We start from the raw sequence: 25,927 nt of genomic DNA, 5'->3' as shown, positions 1-25,927 counted from the left end.
GTGTCGGGAGGTGCCGGCTCCAAACAGACATCCTAGGTTGACAAACAATTGAGAAAAGATAGTGAGGTGACCTAACTGAGAGGATGACTGGATATGCTAAGACAGATAAGTAGTATCATAATTGGAGTACACAAAAATCCCAGCAACTGATGCCTGCTAGAAATGACAGAAAAGTGGAAATCTTAACTCTTGGTTGTGTGACATTCAGCACTGCGATGCAGTTTGGAAATATTGTTCTAATTGCATTGTTTGCCCATTTCCAGGAAAGAAATCCATCCTATGAAATTCAGGAGACAGCATGAGCTATTCTGGGCCAAGAGTAGCTATTCTGAATATTAACAGCTAGAAGCAGTTCTGAAAATATTAAAAACCAGAAGCTTGACTCTCTAATCTAGAGAGCCATGTCAGGGTCATGTCATGAATTTTCAGTCTAAGGCTCAATTTTGAACAGAACCATATAGGGAAGGCATCCAAAGGCCTAAGCCAAAATAGTGAAGAGGAGTCCACCTGTTGCCAACAGGTAGAGTCTGAAATCCCTATGAGGAAGAAACATGTTCTGATCACTGTTATTCATAGCACTATCCTAGAATGGAGAAGAAATAGAGGAAAGGTAGCTGTTCTCTAAAACAAAGAGTGACTTCTGGTTTTTGTTATATTTTTCTCTTTTCCAACTTTTGTTTTTTGTATTTTTTGTATTTTTTTGGTATTTGGTACTGGGGATCGAACCCAGGGGTGCTTTATCACTGAGCTACATCCAAGCCCTTTTCGATTATTTTGACACAAGGTCTTACTAAGTTGGTAAGAGTCTTGTAGGCTGACCTCAAACTTGTGATCCTTTTGCCTTAGCCCCTCTAATGCCTAGTTATTACAGGCATGTACCACCACACCTAGCCCCACTTGGTTTCTTGAAGAAATAAACATGATCCAAAGAGCTGAAGTCTCCTTTGTTCACTATCTTGGTCTCATTCCTCTTCTTTCTTGGGGAGAACTGTTATCATGGTGGTATATTTTTCCAGACCTTTTTTTATGAAGTATGTTTAAAATGTACATAATGGCATATTAATACCACATTCTGCATCCTTTTTTGAAAAAGTTCAAAAAGTTGAGAGAAGTTGTAAGAACACTGCCATGAATCCTCATATACTCTACACCTAAATTTACCTTTTGCTGTATTTTCTGGGTTTCTCTTCTGTTCATTTACATATTTATTTTAAAGTGTCAATACATTGTACTTCTAAATAATTTAATCTATATCTCCAAAGAGATGGATGTTTGCCCACATAATCTGATACCATTGATGATTATATTCTAGAAACATAACATTGGTATAGGACTATGGCTATGTCATCTTTATACAAAGGTTTTTCTATTTTTCCCAATAACTTCTCTTATGGATGTTTTTATTCATTTACATATTTATTTTGGGATTCAGAATCAAGTTGAAAATTACCCATTGCAGTATTTGCAGTGTTTGATTACCATATGTCCTCTTATTCTTCCCCCTTTTCTCATTGTCTTTTTTTTTCCTTTTTTTTTTTTTTTTTTTGAGAGTCATATGTAGTTGCTTCTCAGAATCTCTCTTATGTTCTCAAGTTAGTTTGGGTGGAATCATTATTTTAGAGATGAATCCATGAAACTGCCCTGTGTGGTTTCTTAGAAGGTCTGCTCAGGTTCTCTCGCTGGGATTAAACTTCTCTGTGCTCTTAGTGATGGGTGCCTTTGCCTTGGGTTCCATTCCTACTGGTGACTTTGTATCATCCCCTCTGACAGATCAACATAATACAGAGTGAAACTGTGCAGGATGTGCTGCTCCTGGATCCCCGCTGGCTCTGCACCAATGTCCTGGGGAAACTGCTTTCGGTGGAAACTCCCCGGGCCCTGCACCATTACAGGGGCCGCTACACCATGGAGGACATCCAGCGCTTGGTACCCGATAGCGACGTGGAAGAACTGCTGCAGATCCTGGATGCCATGGACATCTGTGCCCGTGACCTGAGCAGCGGGACCATGGTGGATGTCCCTGCATTGATCAAGACAGATAACCTGCAGCGCTCCTGGACAGACGAAGAGGACGAGGTGATGGTGTACGGTGGTGTGCGCATTGTCCCTGTGGAGCATCTTACCCCCTTCCCATGTGGCATCTTTCATAAAGTTCAGGTGAACCTGTGTCGGTGGATTCACCAGCAGAGCACAGAGGGTGATGCAGACATTCGCCTATGGGTAAGCGGCTGCAAGATTGCCAACCGTGGGGCAGAGCTACTGGTGCTGCTGGTCAACCATGGCCAGGGCATCGAAGTACAGGTACGCGGGCTAGAGACTGAGAAGATCAAGTGCTGCCTGCTGCTGGACTCGGTGTGCAGTACTATTGAGAATGTCATGGCCACCACATTGCCGGGGCTGTTGACAGTGAAGCACTACCTGAGCCCCCAGCAGCTGCGAGAGCACCATGAGCCCGTTATGATCTACCAGCCACGAGATTTCTTCCGAGCACAGACCCTGAAGGAGAGTTCCCTGACGAATACCATGGGTGGGTACAAGGAGAGCTTCAGCAGCATCACCTGCTTTGGGTGTCATGATGTCTACTCACAGGCTAGTCTTGGCATGGACATCCACGCATCGGATTTGAACCTCCTGACACGAAGGAAACTGAGTCGCCTACTGGATCCACCTGACCCTATGGGGAAGGACTGGTGCCTTCTGGCCATGAACTTGGGCCTCCCGGACCTCGTGGCTAAGTACAACACCAATACTGGGGCCCCTAGAGATTTCCTCCCCAGCCCAGTTCATGCCCTGCTACGGGAATGGACCTCCTACCCTGAGAGCACAGTAGGCATCCTCATGTCCAAACTGAGGGAGCTGGGTCGCAGGGATGCTGCAGACTTTTTACTGAAGGCATCCTCTGTGTTCAAAATTAACCTGGATGGCAATGGCCAGGAAGCCTATGCATCAAGCTGCAATAGTGGCACGTCTTACAATTCCATTAGCTCTGTGGTGTCCCGGTGAAGGTAGCCTGGACTTGGACAGGGTTTCTTCCAACTGCAGAAGCAAGGGATGCAATTCATCCTTTCTAGTGGAGATCTTGGGACTTTCCTTCCTGCGCCCACATTCTGAAGATGCTAGCTTCCCTCCCTCCTGCTTTGCCTGTTTCCCTGCCACCATCTCCCTCCCTCACACCTATCCTTTGTCTGAGGATGGTCTTTCTAGTCAAGAGGGTAGACAATATCCTTCATTTTGGCCACTTGAAAAACTAGTGTCTGTCCTATCAGTGTTTTGGACTTCATCTCTCGTCCTACAGTACCTTGCTTCTTACCAGTAATTTTATTGGAATTCATAACTTTTCAATGAAATTTTTTTAAACTACTTTATTGAGAAAGCGCACATTTATCCACAATGTATATTTCTTACACTCTTTTCTTTGTTATACCAGCTCCTCAACTTATCTTTTATATTTGTAGGAGAGACTCCCATGCTTGGACCCCCACTGTATGATTTATAAACAGACAATATGTGAGTGCCTTTTGCAGAAGAGGGTGTGTCTGAAATCATCTAAGTCAGCCAGGCGCTGTCACCAAGGAAACGCTACCTCTCTGTCCCTTGCTGTATGCTCATCATCGCCAGAGGTGCTTCACCCTGAGTTTTTGTTTTTGTTTCTATTTTCTTGGTGTTTGGGGTGGGGGTGTCTGTTTCATTCAGCAAGGAAAGGGGACAACGAAATCCTCCTCCAGGGTGATTTCATAGCCAGTGTTGTTGTTCTACAAAAACATTTTCCACTTGGCTTTTGTTGCAATGTCCATGTGAATGTGCACATGAAACCTACAAACTGTCACGCTTCATCATCCTCTCTCATCTCAGGTAGAAGGTTGACACAGTTGTAGGGTTGTGAAGACCTATGTAAGAATTCAGAAGATCCCTGGCTCATGATTTGTGGCAGTCTGTTGTGGTTGGTGTATAGAAGATGGTTTCCACATTTAGATCCTGGTTTGATAATTTCTTGTATTTGACGTCAAAAAAGAAAATACAGGAACAGGCTTTCTTGCAGTGATTTGACATTGTGATAGAATTTTAAGTTGATGAGGGAAACATGTCCTAATTCTTCTGTCCTGAGAAGCATGTAGTGTTAATGTTATATCATCTGTGTGTGTGTGTGTGTGTGTATACACACACACACACACACACACAATGTATATACCTATATATTAATACTGGTATTTTTACTTAATCTATAATATGTCATAAAAGAAATGTTTGCTTTTCTTTTTTCTTTTTTTTTAATAAATAAACTTGCTTATTGCATTGGATTTGTTGTTTGTTAATTCAAAAACAGTTGTCTCTCTTTGTTGGGTTTTCCCTATCAACACCTCACAAACCAATCATGAATCCAGAAAGCCATTAAACCTAAAGCCCCAGAGGTTGGAAAACAATCAAATTTTCTTAGGTGCTTACTTATTATTGATGCTTACTGTGGCATGGGAAAGTAAAAACAGCCCAGATAATTTTAACATTTGTTCTCACTTCTTGTGTTCCTATTTATCTTTTTAAATTTTTTTTATTTGCTTTAGTTATACATGACAGTAGAATGCATTAATGCGCTTTGATATATAATAAATAGATCCGATATAATTTCTCATTTGTCTGAGTTGTACTGTAGAATCACATTGGTCACGCAGTCACATATATATGTAACGTAATAATTTCTGTTTTGTTTTACTATTCTTCCTATCACATCTCCTCTCCTCCCTTCCCTTCACTTCTCTTTGTCTAGTCTAAGTTAATGCTGTTCTTCTCTAGTGCCCCCCACACCTTATTGTGAATTAGCATCTGCATATTAGAGAAAACATTTGGCCTTTGGTTTTTTGGGATTGGCTTATTTACTTAGTATAATATTCTCCAACATTTAATGGTGAATGCAATAATTTCATTTTTAAAAACTGAGTAATATTCCATTGAATATCTATGCCACATTTTCTTTATCCATTCATCTATTGGAGGACACCAAAAGCGCTATACAGATTTAATGCAATTTCTATTAAAATCCCAATGACATTCTTCATAGAAATAGAAGAAGTAATCATAAAATTTATTTGGAAAAATAAGAGGCCCAGAATATCCAGAGCAATCCTTAGCAAGAAATGTGAAGCAGGAGGCATCACAATACCAGACCTTAAACTATACTGCAGAGCTATAGTAACAAAAATGGCATGGTACTGGCACAAAAATAGACTTGTAGACCAATAGAGGGCACAGAGATAAACCCACATAAATATGGTTAAACCATCATACTAGACAAAGGTGCCAAAAACATTCACTGGAGAAAAGATAGCCTATTCAACAAATGGTGCTGGGAAAACTGGAAATCCCTCTTTAGCCAAATGAAATTAAGCCTCTATCTCTTACCCTGCACAAAAATCAACTCAAAGTAGATCAAAGACTTAAGCACTAGAACAGAGAGACCCTGTGCCTAATAAAAGAAAAAGTAGATCCAAATCTTCAGCATGTCAGCCTAGGATCTGACTTCCTTAATAAGATGCTTAAAGTGCAAGAAGTAAAATCAAGAATCAACAAATGGGATAGATTCAAATTAAAAACTTCTTCTCAGCTAAGGAAACAATCTTGTGAGGAAAGAGCCTACCGATTGGGAGAAAATCTTTACCACATTCATCTCCAATAAAGCATTAGTCTCTAGGATATATAAAGAACTCAAAAAACCAAATAACTCAATCAATAAATGGGCTAAGGAACTCACAAAAGACATTTCATAGAAGAAGAAATACAATCAATCAACAAATATATGAAAAAATGTTCAACATCTCTAGCAATTAGAGAAATGCAAATCAAAGCTACACTAAGAGTCCATCCCACTTCTGTCAGAATGGCAATCATCAAGAATATAGGCAACAATAAATGTTGGCAAGGATGTGGAGATAAAGGTCCACTCATACACTGCAAATTGGTAAAACCACTATGGAAATCAGTATGGAGATTCCCAGAAAACTTGGAATGGAACCACCATTTGACCCAGCTATTCCACTCCTTGGTTTATACCTAAAGGACTTAAAAGCAGCCATCTCCTATAATGCAGCCATGCAATATTTATAGCAGCTCAATTCACAATAGCTAAACTATGGAACCAAATGCCATCTTTTAATCCTGACAACAGGAACAGAAGAAAGTTTGTGGCATCTATGCCGAGAAACAGTGGGTAGCACCAGGAACAAGAGAAGGCTTCTAGCAGGAGATACCTGTTTTCCTGCTGTTCTTTAACTAAACATTACATTTGTCCAGGGCATCGGCTAGGAATTTTACAACTGATCAACCTCTAGTACCTAGATGTGACAAATGCTAGAGGTGACAAAACCATAATTGAATAAAAATCTCAAGATTGAGTTAAAGAACAATGTGCAGAGAAATAAAAAGGAAAGAAGGAAAAATACTAAAATGATAATGATGATTGTCTCTGTGCCTATAGGAATACAGTTCTCTTTTATAATGAGAAAAGATATATTAAGGAATATATATAAATATAAAGATATATTAAGGAATAAACTTATATATTAATGAATAAAAGATATATTAAGGAATAAACTAAATAAAAGATATATTAAGGAATACATTAGTATCAAAATTGTGGTTGCTTTCAAGAGTGAACCTCGCATTCTTACCAGCCCCATCCTGAATGTTAGCCTCAGTCTCTCCTACCTCAAGGAACCTTACATCACTGGGGCATAACAGCAGACAGAAAACCAGAGGCCAGGGCTGACTCCTGCAGCATCTGTGTGCAACATTCCAGAGAAGGCCTCTGACTAGATCATACTGGGTCATGTGGCCATCCCAGTGAGAATCACAATGGTTAGAGAGACAGTGCCTATATGATAGTGCCCCTGTTCCTCTTCCCTGGACTGATGATGGGGAGGAGCAAATTGCCACAAAAAGGTGTTCAGTTAACTGAAGAAGGGGGAGGATGCTGGGCAAACAAATGAAGGGATTGCTAGATTATTTACTGTTTAACTTTTGTTGTGTGCAGGTCTCAGGACAGGTACCTGCTCATCGGGTTCTTGGATCTCCAGGCTCCTGAAATATTGAAGTCACACTCCAGAATCTTTATAATCAAGAGCTTAAGGCTTACTGAGCTCACTGCACAATACTGTGACCTGTCATGGAGGAATTACAGGAGGCAGGGTGGGGACTTGAGTACCAGGAACTGTGATCAATTGGGAAAGCCTTTGGACAAGCAAGAAACCAGACTATAATTCATCTCCTGTGGATATAGTAAAAACCATGATGTGCAAGTTGTTATGATCCAGAAAGAAAAGCCATTCATGGGGCCTTTTCTTTAACATTACTAGGAAATTCACTGGGGAAGCATGTTCCTTGTTATCTCTCAGTTGTGGTGCCCTATGGTACCTGAGGTCTTAAGTATGGACAAAAGCATCCCAGGACTAGATGTAATGTGGGTTTCTGGGCATTTCTGTGAATTCAAATTGGTTCCAAAATCTGGATCTACATATGCCTGAAAGCAATCAGAACTCTGGGTGGGAATTCTGATGATGAGTTTATAGAAAAGAGTTTACAATTACAACTTCAGGATTCACAGAATTCTAAATCTAAATTGAGTCCCATCAGAGTCCATTTCGGTCTTACCCCTGATGGTGTGACCTCAGAAAAGCCATGCCAATGTGAGGGTGTGAGCTGGATTTTCCTGGATAAAGAGCTACCAGAGCCAGCCAGGTGTAAAAACCTTGAAGGCAAGAGAGAGATGGGAATTTATAAATGAAAGGCCCTTTAAGAGCAAGAGGACAGTTTCAATTTTGTAAGATGAAAAAGTTCTGGGGTTGGCTGGAGGCTTTGGTTGGAGAACAATTTGAATGTATTTATTGCCTGTGATCTTTGTAGTTACACATGATTAAAGTGGTAAATTTTACTTATGAATATTTTACTACTTTAAAAAATAAAGAGATTAACTAGAACCAAAAAGTGTCCCAGTAGCAATAAAGAGTAATGCACAAAATTACCCGTTGCATTTAGAGCAGCCCAGTAAAGCAGAATCTCCCACAAAAGAGAAAATAGGAAAAGTGATTTATGTATGTATGTGTATGTATATATATATATATATATATATATATATATATATATTTTTTTTTTTTTTTTTTAAGCAGAAGTGAGAAGTCAGAGTTTTCTTTGGCTTCTTTTCTGTTGGTTTGCAATAAATTTTTTTCACTTACTGAGTTGGCACCATTCTGTTTGCAATACTGAATTCTTGGAGACTTACCAGGCCAAACTCTTTATGAGGAGCAGTATTCTCCAATTCATCATTCCAAGACAAATGTGGAGCACCTGTTGTGGTGCCAGCTCCATGCTTCCCATGAGAGTGCTTTTCACTGAGAGAGCATCAGGCCTCAACTCCACAGTTGCATCAGGAATTTGTTCTCAGGGCCTGGTTTCAGAGTGTAGCTGGGCTCTGGGCAGCAACTGAGATTGAAGTCTGACTTCATCATTGTTGCCAGAAGTCAGGTACTAATGAGACACTTGTGCCTCCAGAGCCTTCAGTCCCAGAAATCAGCAGCTTCCACATATGGAACCAGGAGAAGGATAGACTCCTCTGTCTCAGGTGAATGCCCTGGCCAGAGAGTTGGCCAAGGAGAAGCCTCCACAAGTGGACATTAAAGAGTAGTTAGCCCACTTTCTCCTTTGCTGACAGAAAAGAGCCCCTGGGTTTGTCTGGTACAGATGTTCACCACCAGGACTGAGAGATGCTCATATTTCCTTGGAACCACCCACCCCAATGATTGCTGGTTGGTAACCACATGTTCCCGATGCCGCAGTCTGGCTGGGCACAAAATCAGGAGCCACTCAAGCAGGAACAAACTTTATTTTTTGAAACTGCCGCCAATGTCCGGTAAGCGCCCGGGAAGATTTTCGATCCACCCACGCGGCCTCCTCCCGGACCGCAGAGAGAGCTCCTCCGGAACTCCCTCCTCCTGTACTTCCCCAACCAATGGGAACTCTCCAGGAGTCCCATAGCCGGCCTAGGTGAACAGCAGGAGTCCAATATCCATATGAATGCAAATCTTAACATAATCATATCATCTCAATGGCTAGCTGGCGACCAAAAATGCCATGCATCATATACTTGGCTCTTAGCATCTCCCCCCTTCTGTTTAAGTAACAAGCAATCTGGCTAGGGACCGTGCCTGTTAGGTTTGTCCAATTCAACATATGGTTCTTACCTGTCATCGGAAAACTGACTTTTAGGCGTCAGCCTCCTGTCTTAGGTTGATACCACTGCAATTGGATCATACCCGTCACTGACTACCGGTCCAGCATACAGCCATACTTGTGGATAGGCCTATGCACCAGTGGGGGGATGAGGTTCTTTGCCTCATCTCTGTTGGCCCCCAAATTTGGGCTTGGTGCCAGTGGAGGGGGGGTCACCTCTCAACAACTACTTCTGGCAAAAATGCCATGCATCATCATCCCGACTCGGCTGTGGCCCTCAACACCTCCACCCTCACAGATGCATACCCAGGAACAAAACAGCCATTCTCTGAGTGATTAGGCTTCATTCTCAGAACAAGAATCATTTTAGATTATTTTCTAGGGAAGTCTTAGAAAAAAAAAATCTTTGCATTATTCTCAACAGCTCTTAGCTCCCTATTTTGTCATCTCTTGGGGTGTGCTGAAGATTCGTTCAAAATAGACAGCTGGGATGCCAAGAGTAAATTGAAAGGAAGATCTATTTGTTTTGTCCTTTGTTATCATAGGATAGTAAAAATACTTAGTTTGCTTATCCTTTGGTGCATTTCTATGAGCCAAACTTTGGTATGCTTCATAGTTAAGATTATTTGGAATTTTTGCAATCAAGACATATATAAAAGGCTCTGGTAAATTCTCTGGCTAATCAAGAGAAGACACACAGGCATTGAAGTGTAAAGAGCATGATAATCTCAACTTGAAGCAGCATCTTAAAAAATATGGTAAAATGAGAGTGGAAATAGTAGAGTATCAACTAAGAAATTTTTAAGCTGCATTTTAGTTTTAACATCGGCCCTGACAGGTAGCTAGGAAGTATTCAATAATTAAGATACTTATATGATTCACATATGTTAATATAGCTCTATATTAACAATTGGTTTCCAAAGAATATAATGCATTAAAATTCAGTTAATGCTGAAGCTAAATTGCACATAATTTATTTCAACTTCACCCACTCAGATTTTATACAGGATTAAGGCTGTGCACCTAAAATATCACTGTATAAGCACAAAAGAGAGGTTCTTTCTTTACATGTCTGCACTTCCACAACCATGGTAGCAAATTTAGTGCCTGGCTGGCCAAAAAGATTTCAAAATATTGAAACACACTTCCTCATAATCACTGCTATAAATTTAAATCAATATAGTTGCTTTTTATTTTTTGGTACTGGGGATTGAACTCAGGGACACTCAACCACTGAGCCACATCCCCAGCCTTATTTTGTATTCAATATAGTTACTTTTTCTCAGAGAACAATGTATGTGTAGGATAGCAAATTCTAAAAGAAAAGAGTACAACTTTTCCCTACCCCTGCATCCTGCAGAGGATTAAAATGGTAAAGTTGAACTGAGGAAATAGGCTTGTAAGTTTTCAATAGCATCTTAATTTGAAATTGCACTGCCAGAAGATGAATATTCATACAGCTCTTAAGAAACGCTTGGGCCACCTTGCATTCATTCTATTACTATGCCTGTGCCTGCGTGCACACCGCGGGCAGGGCAGGATCACTTCACCATGTCTATATTCCCGGAAGTGCTGGCCATCCCATGAGTGGCATTTCCAAGAAGAATGGTACATCTCAGGCCAATCAGAGAAAGCAAACTGAAATGATAAAAGTATGTCTACTAATTGCAATAAACAGTTCAAGAAAACATAAAGAAAGCAAATGACACATGTTCCTGGAGAAAGCGAGCTGCTAAATGATTTCCTTTTGGACAGTTATTCGTCCTAAAAGCCCAATTTAGACTCATTCAGCCACCAATCGTTTAGTCATTAAGTGTTAGAAACTGAAAATCTGTAGGCATGAAATTGCGGTCTCTTCAGAAAGTGTAAGATGGGAAACATTAGAATATGCAGTGCATATAATAGACAGGAAATATAAAAAAAAGTAAACTAGGCAAAACTCTCTGTCACTTTTTATTACCTCCTGAATGGAAGTAAACAATTCTGGGTATCCTATTTCAAACAGAAATGAACAAACAAAAAGATTTCCTTTTAAAAAAACACGTATCTCTTTATATTTTCCCCCTTTGGTAGTATTAATTTTTAAAATAGCTTGATGTAGACATAAAAAAAAATAGTAGTGCCATCATTATCACTGAATAGGGTGGAAAATGATCAGTTACCTTGAAAACCTTATCAGTTTGGAAGCTTGTGTGTACAGAGAATGTCATCTGTCTCTAGGATCATTAGTGGGAGTATAGACCATCTGGGAACTCTGATTTATTGAAAAGTGAAGCCGGGAGAAGTGGTGAACCTGCAGTCCCAGCCACATGAGAGACAGAGGCAGGAGGATTGCTTGAGCCCAGGAATTTGAAGCTGCCTTCAATATAGACAATATAGGGAGACCCTGTCTCCAAAAAGGTGTTTTTTGAGAGGTGTTCACATAATAATTCTCATCTTTTATCACATAAATAAGGTTTAAAAAATGTTTTGTTTTTTTTTTAAATCAGCTGGTTAAAGTGAACTTTGACTCTATTTGTAAATAACTAATTCCATTTTATGGCAATTCAATAATAATGTATAAAATGATCTATTAATAAGCATACATACTTTATAATCCGTTTAGGATTTCCAACGCTGAAATAGTCTCTTTATTGAGTTGATTTAGATTGTCTTTTAGATGATTTCATTGTTAATTGAGTCATCCTGTAGTAAGACAGGCATATTAAAAAATGTGATTTATATCTTTGTCTTTCAGCTCATTGCTAATTTTAGGGATATACAGTAGTCTAATTTTACATATTATTTTTCAACAGTATTAGGATGATTAAAGTAACAGCTGTTACTGAAATCTTCTTTGGGGACTTGAGTGATTTAAAATAATGTGCCTAAAATACCAGTTTTCCCACTTAGTTTGCCTTAGTTATGATCCTCCAGGCAGACTCTACATCTATCTTTCAGAGAGAGAGAAAGCAAGTTGATGTTTTTATATGCCTTTTTAGCTTTGATTAACAATTACACTTAGATTTTAAGTGAGTCAATGAGAAAAATATACTGTTCATGTTCACCACTGAGTTTTAAGAAAACTTAAAATTAACGTCATGTTTTTTCCCTGTTAAAACAAACCTCTGGGATTTCACCCTCAGGCTTTGACAGTTAACAATTAACAAGGGTTTGAAGAATGCTCTTACCACCACTTCCCCCTTAAGAACTTTGTAAGCTTTGCATGTAAATGCAAACAAAAATTTTAAGGCTTTTGATCTTGGAGATTTGGTGAAATCTCCAAATCTCCAGAGCAAATTTAAGGATTACAGGCTATAGCAAGTGAACATATAAAAACATGACAAATTAATAGTAAATATATGGTATTGATCCCAAATAGGAATATGATGGATTTATATTTTATGACCACACTCTAGTCTGAGTCAAAAAAAAAAAATGTTGCTGGGCTGGGTGGGAGTGGTGGAAATGGCAGAAGTCTATCTATTGACTGTATTCATATTCATATTCATTTACATGCAAACGAAAGAACACAGTTCACTCAAAGGCTTCCTGTACTATAATCCTTAAAAAAAAAAAAAAAAAAAACAAACTTGTTCTAAGCAGAGAGAAATTCAATTCTAATCAGACCTGGGTCACCAGGGAGTTGATATCCCAAAGGCCTTTTTGTTTCCCTTGTGTCAAGATCTGAGAGAGCTGGTATTTAGCTCTGGAGGCATAGGAAGCCTCTTGCTAAGCAAGACAATGACTAGGGCTTGTGGGATTACCATAGCACCACACAGTAATTGTCATTCTGATCGGTGATCTATGCATTCCCTCTCCCACTTGGTAGCATTGGTAGCAAGTTGACCTGGTCATCCCAGGTTCAAGTGTCATTGATTGGCTGATGATGGACAAGGCAAGACGTGAATCTACTTGACATTTCACTCAACAAGCATCTTAGATGTATTATCTAAATGGGTCTCCCCTCCACCCCCCACCCACCCTTTACTTTGCTCACAGTTTAGCAACAGTAGCATGCAGGAACATATCATCTTGTTTACATCTGGTGGTGATTCTTGGGAGGAACAAAAAGGTCTCCCACATTTCACATTCCACAACTATTAGAGAAGTTGACTGAACCATAGCAGCTATTAAAATGATCAGAAATGGATGCATTTGGTTCTAAGAAAGAGGAAGAGAAAATAAACCTGATCCTTTTTTTTTTTCTTTTGGTATGGGGATTGAATCCAGGGGTGCTTAACCACTGAGTCACATCTCCAGCCCTTTTTATATTTTAGAGACAGGGTCTTGCTGAGTTTCTTAGGGTCTCTCTAAGTTGCTGAAGCGGGCTTTGAATTAATGATCCTCCTGCCTCAGCATCCCTAGCTGCTGGGATTCACAGGTGTGCGCCATTGTGCCGGGATTGATCCTATTTGTTTTGTACCATGGACTAATTTGTTGCTTTCTTCACTTGCATGTTTTAAATACTGAGAAAGATGACATGTAATGAGAGAAGACTCAACTTTGGAATTCCCCATAGAATTTATACAAGTCTGCATTATGTGAAAACTGAGAAATTGATTTCAATATAAAAATCTTGTAACAAGGAACTTACTTTTGTTGACATGACTGATATATACTTTTGTTGCCTTCTATAATGTCTGTGATGTCTAAAGTCTTACGTAGACTCAGTAGTGGGTATCAAAATGACTAAAAATATGGAAAATAGTATTTATGAGGAAATGAAAATAAAACTGAGAATAACTTCTTAAAAGAAATCAGAAGAGTAAACAGAGGGAAATTCTAATCAAACACTGACTTGAGCCCATAGATGCCCCTATGGAAACCAGGAGATGATGTGACTAATAACACAGAACAAAAACAGATAAGAGCTCATATATTTTTTATTTGCCCAGAGACATATATATTCTCAGTTTTCTAAAATGTACATATAAAGTATTGTGATGTTGATTTGACATTGTAAATAATTTCTAAAAGAAAATTTCTTTTTTTTCTTTTTTTATTGGTTGTTCAAAACATTACAAAGCTCTTGACATATATTTCATACATTAGATTCAAGTTGGTTATGAACTCCCAATTTTACCCCAAATACAGATTGCAGAATCACATCAGTTACACATCCACATTTTTACATAATGCCCTATTAGTAACTGTTGTATTCTGCTACCTTTCCTATCCTTTCCTATCCCCCCTCCCCTCCCCTCCCCTCCCATCTTCTCTCTCTACCCCATCTACTGTAATTCATTTCTCTCCTTGTTTATTTTCCCATTCCCCTCACAACCTCTTATATGTAATTTTGTATAACCATGCGGGTCTCCCTCCATTACCATGCAATTTCCCTTTTCTCTCTCCCTTTCCCTTCCACCTCATGTATCTGTTTAATGTTAATCTTTTCTTCCTGCTCTTCCCCCCTGCTTTGTTCTTAGTTGCTCTCATTATATCAAAGAAGACATTTGGTATTTGTTTTTTAGGGATATATATATATATATATATATATATATAATGCATGTAACAAGATATTTGTAGATAGCTCAGTTATATATATATATATATATATATATATATATATATACATACACACCCTGTATGGAATTAAACAAGCCTCTGAATTTAGAAGATCGCTCCTCATGAACTATGCTGCTACATACTAGCTATGATCTTTGTCAAGTCATTTAACCTTTCTGTGTTTCAGTTTCCTCTTACATCAAGCATTTAGAATGATATTGGCTGCATATAGTATACATCCCACATATCAAATCTCAAACTTTCAGTTTCTTAGTACTTAGGGGTTCATGTATTTTACTTCCTAGGTGTCTACCTTCTCAACACTTTTCTTTTGAGTTTATTCTTCTAGAAATTTCTTGCTTAGATTCAATGGGATCTAACATGCTACCAGTTTGTTAAGGTCATACACAGCCATGTTAGGGTTGGAGGAGGTAAAATGTATGGCTCAGGTTAGCAGTCCTCATATGCTCCACACTGTCTTGCCACACTTGCAGGTATGCCTTTAATTACAAGGTTGAGTTTTCAGACTGGCAGAAGTTACTTGGTCAGCAATTTGCTTAAGTAAATGTTTCTGATGCTGCTGCCTCTGCCTCCCATCCCTTACCCCTTAGGTTTCTAACTTCCTATCATTACTGACCTTAATCCTTGACAGTTTGGCAACATGTAAAAATGAATGTTGCTGGAGGAAATCAGTGGATTTCAAAAGCCAAAAAAATTTCCCAGAGACATTATAAGCTGGAACAAGTCATGAGGAATTACTGGGTTGTTGAAGGAATATGCTGGAGTATCAGAGGTAGGTCTCCTCTAATCCTGCAATGCTGCTGAACCCAGACATCTCAGCATCCAATGAAGCCATAAGATATGTGCTAGGAAAGAGTTATGCATATCACCCAAGCAGGCCTCACACCATGTCTGCTGAAGCTAAAAATGGTGTTTCTAAACTAGCTCATTTGCTGCAAAAATTCGGTATTGCATTCTGCTAGTATCTGTTAAAACTTGGGTTACGCATTCCAGGAGACCTAAACTGAAAGCGTCAGCTGTCTCGGGGTTAATCAAGATCACACCATCAAATGTGCGGTCTTTTTGCCATGTATGTTTTTTCAGTGGTTTGCCTTCTTGTCTCACTCATCCGCCTTTGCCTGTTTTTCCTCATTCTCGACTGTGTCTTTAGACAGTGCTGTCTTTGACAGCAAGCTGGATAAATCGTCAGCTGCATGCTGATGAACTGCTTTGCCTTCTTTTGCCAGATTAAATCAGGACAGCTTTGGAGTTTAGAAAAGGAGAGGGTGGTCTTTGCCATTCCTTCCTACCTTCCCTCCTTTTTCTTTTATCTGGAATCTTTTCTATTGCAAAGCCCTTCTTGGTTGTGCCCCAATTTATGACATTTCTTTCATCTTTTCTGCCAGGAACATAGCTGCTTCATTGTCCTACCAGTTTGTTTTCTTGTTTGTTTTTACTGCTCTTACTTTGTGTTTCTTTTAATAAGTGCACAACCTTATGAAAAATTTAAAGAAGTTCAAATAAAGTAGAAAATCTACTCATTCCCATTGTTGAGACAGGAACTGATATTTACAAATTCTGTTTTCATATAAGATGGTAATAACAAGAAAAAAAAAGAACTGTATATTAGTATTCCCAAAGTTGTTTTGAAAATCACATTCCAGAACACTTACGCTACGTTGCAAATCTCTAAGAATATTGTATACCGCCCTTCCCAAATGTTAGATGATGCATCTTGTTTCCAAAGAATTTTTAACAGAGTAATGTTACCAGAAACACACTTGGAAATGTTATACATATTCCATTTTCCTACAGTTTATGTTATAATTCAGCTTTATATGTAATTTGATGATTAGTTATAATTTCAAAGGACCATGGACCTCACATTTTTAAAATAGTGATCTCTGTGGGGAACGTTGGTCTTAGACTTGATAAGGATTTATTGCCTTTTGGATATGTTAGGAAATTTAACATCTTAGTAAGTTTTTTTTTTCTTTGCTGGGATTGAAATCAGGGCCTCACAGTGTCCTAGTAATCTTTAAATCTCTATTTTGATAGGAAGCCAACTTATTTCTACTTTATCTTCACAGTTACCTTAAGAAAAAATGTAGAAAGTGGTGTGCCTAGAGTTCCATTTCCCCCCTAATCTTATTTATTTACTGTTTTATGTACAATGGGCAGAAGTAGCTGAAACCATGGATACAAACACTGAATTTTACCTGCCAATATGAGTCTTGCGATTTGTCAATATTTCAGAACATTGCTCTTGGGGCTGAGCATGTCACATTAGTATACAATGAAGCCTCCTTTCTCTCCCCAAATATATTCTGTATCATGACTATGCCCCAGTAAAGGCCCCAGTCATCAACTTTAAGCCCACAAGGTCACCTGGTCATCTCGTGATTACAACAGCAGCTTCACTGCTTGTAATTGTCCTACAGCTGTGGCAGGTCAATGGAAAAATGTTCTTTAAACACCATAAGCATCTGATTGTGCAATACCTAAATGAGTGTCATTGATTATTCACACTGCTGGCTGGTCAAAGCTGGGGAAGTAATTAGGGCTTTTTGTGTGGATTATCCACTGAGAAAAGGTCAAATAACTACAAACAGTGCCAGCAGAAGAGGAGCCACCAAGGACCGCAGCATCCATGATCAGTTAAGAAATGCTAAAGCAAGGTTTAATAATGATGTGCTTATGCCAGTTCTACAGAACGTGATCATTCTGTCATAGAAATCCAATGAAGCATGAGTGATGGCTACTTTTTCCCTGGAAGCTCTGCCTCAGGTCCCTGATGCCCATCAAACAGGTTTGTGAGGGAAACTAGACTGAGAAGAATTTAAAAAGCAGGGCTCCCCCCACCCGACCCCTTCTTTAAATCAAGAATAAAGGACTTTTGGCTGAATGACCATTTTCTTAAACTCCTCTTTTGGAACATCATAACACTATTGTTTTTCCTATTTTTCATTAAGTTAACCCCTCAAATGGCTTGTTTTATGGGAACTTGAAACCACTCATTTGCTGATTAAAGTTAGGAGCTTGGATAAAAAAAAAATCCTTTTTGAGTCACAGTTCTATTCATAGTATTGTAAGGCTGAAAACATTTCGGTTTTCTGAAGTTCAAGTGTTTCTGCTAAATCCACTCAGTCATACTTGGAACCAACATCCCTCTTAAATAACATCAGAAAAATCTAAGGTTAAATCTTCACTGTTTTCATTCAAATTATTGGTTGTTATTAAACTGAAGATATTCTGGGAAAGCCATCAATTTAGCTGATTTTCACCCAAGGATAGAGAAAGCTTTCTAAAGCTAGATTTGAGAAGACATTAGGGAAATGGTATTTGGAAAGTAAAGTAAATGGTTGGGGTACCCCAAACCAACATTTTTGGGTTGCTTCCTAACTATGCCTGGAATTGTATCAGGGTAGTGGGTGAAAATACTGAGTGATTATTGAGAACAACTTTGTGTGGGTTAAAATCCTGGTTGGACCACTTACTCTGTGACATTGGGCAAAGTGCTTAAATTTTCTCAGCCTTAGTAGAGGATGGAGAAAATTTTAAAGGAATCTGTTACGAGATGCCAGTGAAGTAGCAGGTAGGAAATTAATTCACCAAGAAAACAGGGATTCTGAAAACCAACCTGTCCTTGTAGAATGCAGACCTGCCATGGCCTCCTAAGAAATGGGCGCTGTGGGCTGGGATTGTGACTCAGGGGTAGAGCCCTTGCCTAGCACTTGTGAGGCACTGGGTTCAATTCCCAGCACCGAATAAAAATAAATAAATCAAATAAAGGTATTAAAAAATAAACAAACAGGAGCTGTGACCAATGCTCTTCACATGGGGACAGCCTCTTAGGTCAAATTTCTGGGTTAGGTGTTGGCTTCTCTGGTTTTCATTGCTGTTTATTGCCCCACTTTTAGGGCTGAACTCCCAGAGTCTAAGAGATGCAGAGGTCACTTGAACGTGACTTAAGAAGGATTCACTTTCTAAAACAGAAGGAACTTCAAACTTAATGGTGGGATTAATGGTGTAATTTCACAATAACAAATCAAAAGAGGTACTTTGGAGCAAGCACTTGTAACTCAAATCCCCAGCTGAGCACCACGCTTTTGCTCTATTCTTGGTCCTGTTTGAGGTTGGAAGTCTCCTGGGTTGAGAGAGAGAATTGTGAAGAGAATAAAATAACACATGGGGCAAGTGCCTGGCAAGCAGTAAAGTTTGACAACAGCTTCGTGACAGAAGCCTAGGGGAGATAGGGAAATTTGACTTTAAAAGACTGATTTATTTCTGTTTTCGAAGTATGGTTTTTTTAAATTCTGCAAGTTCTAACTGATAGGGTTGTGAGAGTTGTCGGCTATTCCGTATGAATTCTCTTCCATTGATCATTTAAATGAGGGATTATCTTGTTTTTGCTTTTTGGACTGAGGATTAATTCTTGAAAGCAAAGATGGAGTATATCCTGGCTCTCAGTGTTCGAATATCCAAGGGACATTGCATGACATTTTCTACATTTTGTAACAAAGGAACTTTCATCACCTATCAATGAAAGTGGAAAGAAAATGGAAACAGTGTGGTTTAAGTGATGAGAAAGCAAAATATTCATGTGGGATTGTGATTATCTTTAAATCCATAAGAAAGTCAAATGAAATTATTTTTATTTTTGGTTTTAGTTCATAAATGAGATGAAACAATTTTATATTTCCTATTTGTATTATTGTAACATATGAGGAAAATGCTGTCCCTGAAAAAAACAAGACAGTTTGTCCCTGACTTTCTTGGGTCACACTGATGGGAATTTGGTAAAGTGATTTGCTGTCCCCTCTACACCTGTTACAGTATCTGGGTACTGATGGAGCAGGCATGTGCCTGGGGTGACAATGACAAAGTGATTGAGAGGAGTAGTGGAGACCAGTGAGGGAGGAAGTAGAAGATACACGTTTTTCATCTCAGTCCCACCTCATAGTCCTGTCCTAAAACACTGTACAGGGAGGAGATTTGATTTTTTTTTTTTTTTGGTGTGTGTGATGATTCTATTGAGTTATAATTTTCATACCATAAAATTCATTCTTTTAAAGTATGTAACTGGTAGATAGTATATTCGGAGAGTTGTGCAACTATCCTTACTCTCTAGTTTTAAAATATTTTTATACCCCCAAATAAACCTTGTACCTGTTAGCAGCCATTCCTCATTTTTCTTACCCCTAGCTCCTGACAACCACAAATTTCTGTTTCTATGAGTTTTCTTACTCTAGACATTTCAGATGAGTGAAATCATACAAGCTGTGGTTTTGTATTGTATATGTGTGTGCCTTACTTTTTTCACTTGGTGTGATGCTTTCAAGATTCACCCATGTTGTAGTATGTATATGCACTTCATTTTTTTATTGACAAATAATATTCCATTTATGGATACACCACATTTTGTTTATTCATTCAACTGATGGGCATTTGCATTATTTTCACATTTTGGCAATTATGCATGTTTATGTACAAGTATTGCAGGGACATGGGTTTTAATTTCTCTCAAATATACGTAGGAGTAGAATTTCTGGGTCAAATGGTTACTCTACGTTTAGCATGTTGAGGAACTGCCAAGCCGCTGTCTAAAGTGCCTGCACCATTTTATATTCCCACCAAACTGTAGGAGAGTTCTTGTGACTCCACTTCTTTACCGACTCTAGTTCTTTCTTTCTTTTTTTTTAAATTTTTTTTGTAGTTGTAGATGGACAGAATGTCTTTATTTTATATGTTTATTTATTTATTTATTTATTTATTTTTTGATGTGGTGCTAAGGATTGAACCCAGTGCTTCACACATGCTAGGCAAGTGCTCTGCCACTGAGCTACAGCCCCAGTCCCTGACTCCAGTTCTTGTGGGTCTTTTTACATTGTAGGTGTCCAGGTAGATGTGAAGTAGTATCTCATTGTGGTCTTGACAAGCATTTTCCTGATACAAGATGAAGTTGACCATCTTTTCATGTACTTATTGGCCATTTGGAGAAACAAAAGAGATAAAGTTTATTTTCAGTGTTCCATTTTTTAAAGATCTTCTGCCTTTTTTATGGTGTTACAACTTCTCTAAAGTCTCATTTATCAAGGTGAATTTTAGACAGGCTCAGCAGAGAGCTTGGCATCTCAAGGCTTCACCGGCATAAACCAGCAGGGAAAAGAAAGAAGGTGGAAATAGAAGAGATCAATGGTGAGGGGGTGTCCAACAGTCCTTATGTGACATTTGAAGAGGTAAGGCAAATGTAAATAGGTTTAGGTGGATATCAGTATCCAAGGTGTTTGATGTGTTGATCAGGAAACAGCAGAAATCTCTAGTTAGGGACAGTTCTCTCAGAGTCATTCATTCATTCATTCATTCATTCATTCAACAAATAATTATCAAGCACTTGCTGTGAGCAAGAATCTGTTTAGTTTGTTAGGGATAACTCAGTAAAGCCATAGCAATTCCCTGACTTCCCATTGCTTATATTTTAGTTGGGGAGCAACCAGTTTAGAACAGAAATTCAGCCTATGGGCATGAGAATCTGACAAATACTGGGCAGAGAAACAGGCTCAAAATATGAATAGAATTCTTCTAACAAAGGATTCCAATATCACATCAGAAAATCACAGGAGAGGCTTGATTTGGGGGAGGGGGAGTGTGAAGGACCATATACAGGCATGTGATTTTTTTTTTCTTCCAGTACTGGGGATTGAATCCAGGGAGACTTTACCACTGAGACTTTACCCTTTTTATTTTGAGACAGGGTCTCAAAGTTGCCCAGGCCGGCCTTGAATTTGTGATCCTCTTGCCTCAGCCTCTGGAGTAGCTGGGATTACAGATGTGTGCTCCAATGCCTGGCCTTGGATTTTCGTTTCTACCTTTGTGTTTAACCTGTGTTTTCAATTTATAAATCAATTGGATGCAAAATACTAATTGCAGGACATAATATTTTATATATGTGAGTGTGCATACATATATTGTATATGTCAGAGCAGCTGATCAATAGACTAATTTCTTGTGATTGATTATTAGAATCTTTACTCAAATCTAGTAAGAGAAAAGGCTTGGGACCTAGCTCTCAGATGGTTCAGGTAGAGGTAACAAATAAGCAAACACAGCACTATATCAGAATGCATTTGATTGCAAGAAATAGGAAACTCATCTGTAGAGGCCTACACATCTGGGATTTCATATTTTTCATATTCCTTATTATAACAAGAATTCTAGAGGTAGGCAGTTGCTGGTTTGGGAATGTAATAATTTCAGGGACAAATTTGTCATTTCCCTGGCCAGAACATAGTTTTTGTGGCCCCAGCCCTATGTGTATGTTCAGGACAGGAAAAAGACCAATGGAGATTTTCTCCTTGTGCACTCTTATTTTTTTTTTTATTTAGTGAAGCCTTTCTATAGATTTCCCTGGATCTCATTGGCCAGGATTGAGTCACGTGTTCACTCTTTGGCTAATTCCTTAAGAAAGGGAAAAAGATTAATTACTATGATTGATTTAGACCAATTTCAGCTTATTCCTTGTTGCTGAAGCATCAGCTGCCCATTCCTGAAATCAAGGGATCTCTGCCAATAACCCGAATGTAAGTTGGAGTTTTGTTACCAAAGAAGAAGGAAGAAATGGTGTTGCATAGAGGAGACACAGGGTCTGGTCCATGCACCAATGGATCCAAAGATGGCTGCACACTCAGATTGGAGGTGGGTAGGGGACTCCTGGAAACTTAGTACAACAGGATCCACAGACCCTCACCACATTGAATTAGAAGGGACAGGGGTCCCTGGCCAATCTCATACTCTGGTGCCTCCATTTGCACTGCAAACTAAAGAATCCTTCAGTCAGTGCATCCCTCTCCTTTGGTGGTCTCCTACCTCTTTTTTTCATTCTTTTTGTCAGTTTCCAGAGCCTCATAAAAATCAAATGAAAAAGTAATTAACATCTGTTGGGCTCTTACGGTGTGTCAGGCACTGTACTGAGCACTGGGCATCCTAGTATCATATTTATTTTATTATTTGGAAACTCTTAAGTTGACCTTCCCAGCTTGCTGCCACAATCAGAAACTGTGAACATTTCCAATTCCTTGGTTATGAACTCCCAGCCCACCATTTTGTTCTACTGCTTCCAATAAGCTGTTTCTGTGTCTAGATCACCTTTATAATATTTCTTGGAATTTTCTGGAAAAGGCCACTATGTAAGTATAAGCCAACCAGAGTCACACAACTAGTAAATGATGAGGCCAAGTCTGAACCTCAGACTCTGTGCTCTGGAGAAATCCAAATAGAGAGTAAAATGAAGATTGAGAGGGCTGATCTAAATATCAGCTAATGGTGTTAATCCTTACAGGAGGCAAATGTGTTTTTTTAACAAGGACAATATGAAGACATCTTGCTCAGATTTAATGCTAATAGGAGAGTTTTTATATTCTGAGGAATGCTGGAGACACAACTGCCTGGGGGACGAGCCTGTTTTTGTGCCATCCTCCAATAAAAATCACAAGGAAAGAGTTCTCCAGGAGATGTCAATGATATGGAGAACCATTCTTTCTCCAAATATCTTCTTTGTCTGAAGCCTTTGAGCTTATGAGAACAGTATTTTTTTTGAGAGGAATAAAGACCTAGGAATCTCACTTTAGATGGAAAACCCTGCCTCTTCCAGGTGGTAGAATATGAAACACACCTATTTGAACGTCAATTTTTGCTCTCATTTTGAGGGTGGGGGTATTTTTGTTGAGGTTGAACAGCTTTTTGTGAGCAGTAAGTGACCTTGACAAAAACTGGCTTTTACTCTTCAGAAGTTTTAAAATTACAGCGGTCAGATGGACACACCTGATTGATATTTTTTTCACACCCAATTCTCCAGTGTTTGTTTTAACTTGCGTAACTTGCTTGCATTAGCTTGCACTGACGCTCACTGCCAGTGGAGCATTCTGCAGTAATTTTTTTTGTTTTATGGCAGCGTTCATACAAGAGTAATTCATGGTACGGTTTGAGCCAAATTAGTACACCGTAAACCAAAAGGACTGTTGTTTATTCAAAATTGAACCCGAGGAAGACTCCAGGGCACTGCCCTTCCAATGCTAAGCAGTGGAACAATCTAAATATGCTGTCATCCTTATGTATAAACATCATTTAATGAGCACTCTTATGGAAAACTGCATAAAGAATATGGAAGAATTCTTTTATCCTTTAACTTTTTCACAGAATCTAAAAGCACAGGAGGTTTTGCCAGTTTGAATTTAGTCTTGGTTTTGCTGGTTCATTGACTTAGGAATGAAAGAAGAACCTGTTTGTTAGGGGGGAATTTCTAACCATTTGATCTTTGATTGAAATACCATTCTTATTCCATCATGTTTAAGTCTGGTGACAACTTCATGTTAATGAGGGGATTGGGAGGGTATGAGGAGAGAACAGGACAGCTCTTTCTATATGATCTCAAACTAGACCCTCGTTCTCAGATTAATTTTCTTTAGAGAGGAAGTACATTTGAATTTCCCACATATACTTAAACAACTCTTGTTCTATATGCAAAGTATTGCACATAACTTAGAATAAAAATTTCCATTTTGTATACTTATGCATCCAAGTATGCAAAGATTGGATTCAACAGCTAACAGAACAAACAACAAATGTCTTTTCAAAGGGAACCCATTGGAGGTTGGCTACTAAAGAAACTGTGTCTTACTGCCAAGGATCTGTACTGGCCTAGGCATGCTATGCTAGTTCTGAGTTATCTTCATGATAATGTTGATAGCAGGAATTTGTAATTATACTAAGCAAGCTTTAATTTAGAAACTTTCACCTTCAAATGTTCCTTAATGTAATAAATTAGCCTATAACATAACTAGTATTATTAGAAAGACAATAAAGAAGAGCGGTGACATACTTCACAGAAGCTAGCCACATGAAGAGCAAAATATATTCATGTTTAATCAGCTCCTGGGTGACTGTTGGAGAGAGGCTTCAGATCAGATCTGGTACAAGAACAGATTCGCTGAATTGGCAGCACTTAGATTCTAATATTGACTTGTGGTATACAATTTTCATTGCATAACTCTTATGCAGAAGGAGCATGTAAATCACCCATTAAAAAAGAAAAAAAGAATGACAAACAGCAAATATGGAAACTCTCTTGGTACCATGACACATTATGGACTAGTATCTGCTGGTAATGGACTCATACTTCATGTTGAACAATTTCTTTGTTGGAATCCTCCAAATACCTTCAAAGGTAATAATTAGACTATTTGGAATATTCTACTTAATTAAGATCTAGGGCTGGGGTTGTAGCTCAATGGTAGAGCACTTGCCTGGCACAGGTGAGGCACAGGGTTCGAGCCTCAACACCACATAAAAAGAAATAAATAAAGATATTGCATCCATATACATCTAAAAATATATTTTAAAAAAGCTAGTCATAATATTTTAGGAATTATTTTTAAAAATATTCCTTCACTTAGCAAAATGTGGATTGCACATATTGAAAAGATTGTTTCTGACCCAGTGCTAGAAAAAATTCTAGTTGATGGTACATTCTCTCCTCTCTTCTAGAAGCCATTTTCCTCTGTTTTGTCCAGTCCAACCACTGCCCAAATTTCATTACCCAACCCCTACCAGTTTCTATGCTTTCTCTTTCTCTTGGATTCTCTCTCTTCAGGCCACTCTGCCTCCTAAAGTTCAAGGTCCCAATCACTGTTTGCTAACTTCTCCTACCTAGAACTCTTTGCTTTTGCTGGAGGGATCTTCACCCCCTGGTAAAGTTGAAGGACATCAGATTCTTTGAGGCCACAATGTCTCTATTTTATGAGAGGTCAGCTAGATGTCTTCAGATCTCCTTCCAGTTTTGATCCTTACCACGGATAACATTTTCTTTTTTGAGCATAAATGACAAATTCATCCTCAAAACAGCAACCCTAAGAAGTAGTTACAATTGTTATTTCCATCTTAGCCCTGGGGCAATTGAGGTGATAGAGAGCTCATGCACCAAACTGTTATCTATTACCTTCCTATGCTACCTCTTCAGTAGCAACAGTATGGAGTCCTTACTATGGGCTAATAGTATACTAAGTAATTTAATACAGCTTCTAATTGTTAAACCTGACCAATAATGTTAATATTAATAATTTGTATCAATTTTCTTCTCTGTAAAATGAGGCTAGAATACCAGTACCTCCATATTGCCTTAATACTTGATCGTATTTGTTTTATAACATGACACGATGATCTATGGTTTACA

The 25,927-nt window shown here is 38.7% G+C and overlaps 1 protein-coding gene across 3 annotated transcripts in view; it reads left to right on the top strand.

Moving 5' to 3' along the window:
* The window catches only part of Dapk1 (death associated protein kinase 1), a 189,457-nt gene extending 185,159 nt beyond the window's left edge, over positions 1-4,298 (top strand). For all 3 annotated transcript variants that reach the window (XM_046455009.2, XM_046455010.2, XM_046455011.2), the window contains one exon: positions 1,771-4,298. In XM_046455009.2, coding sequence (XP_046310965.1) covers positions 1,771-3,003 — 1,233 coding nt within the window. In that variant the 3' untranslated portion in view covers positions 3,004-4,298. The remainder of the gene's footprint in view (positions 1-1,770) is intronic.
* The last annotated feature ends 21,629 nt before the right edge of the window (positions 4,299-25,927 follow it).

Source organism: Marmota monax, unplaced genomic scaffold (genome assembly GCF_021218885.2).
Source record: "Marmota monax isolate L192 unplaced genomic scaffold, Marmota_monax_Labrador192_F-V1.1 WCK01_AAM20220418_F8-fsc00366, whole genome shotgun sequence".
NCBI classification, from domain to species: Eukaryota; Metazoa; Chordata; class Mammalia; order Rodentia; family Sciuridae; genus Marmota; species Marmota monax.
Note: the sequence above shows the minus strand (reverse complement) of the source record. Positions and strands in the feature narration are given on the sequence as shown.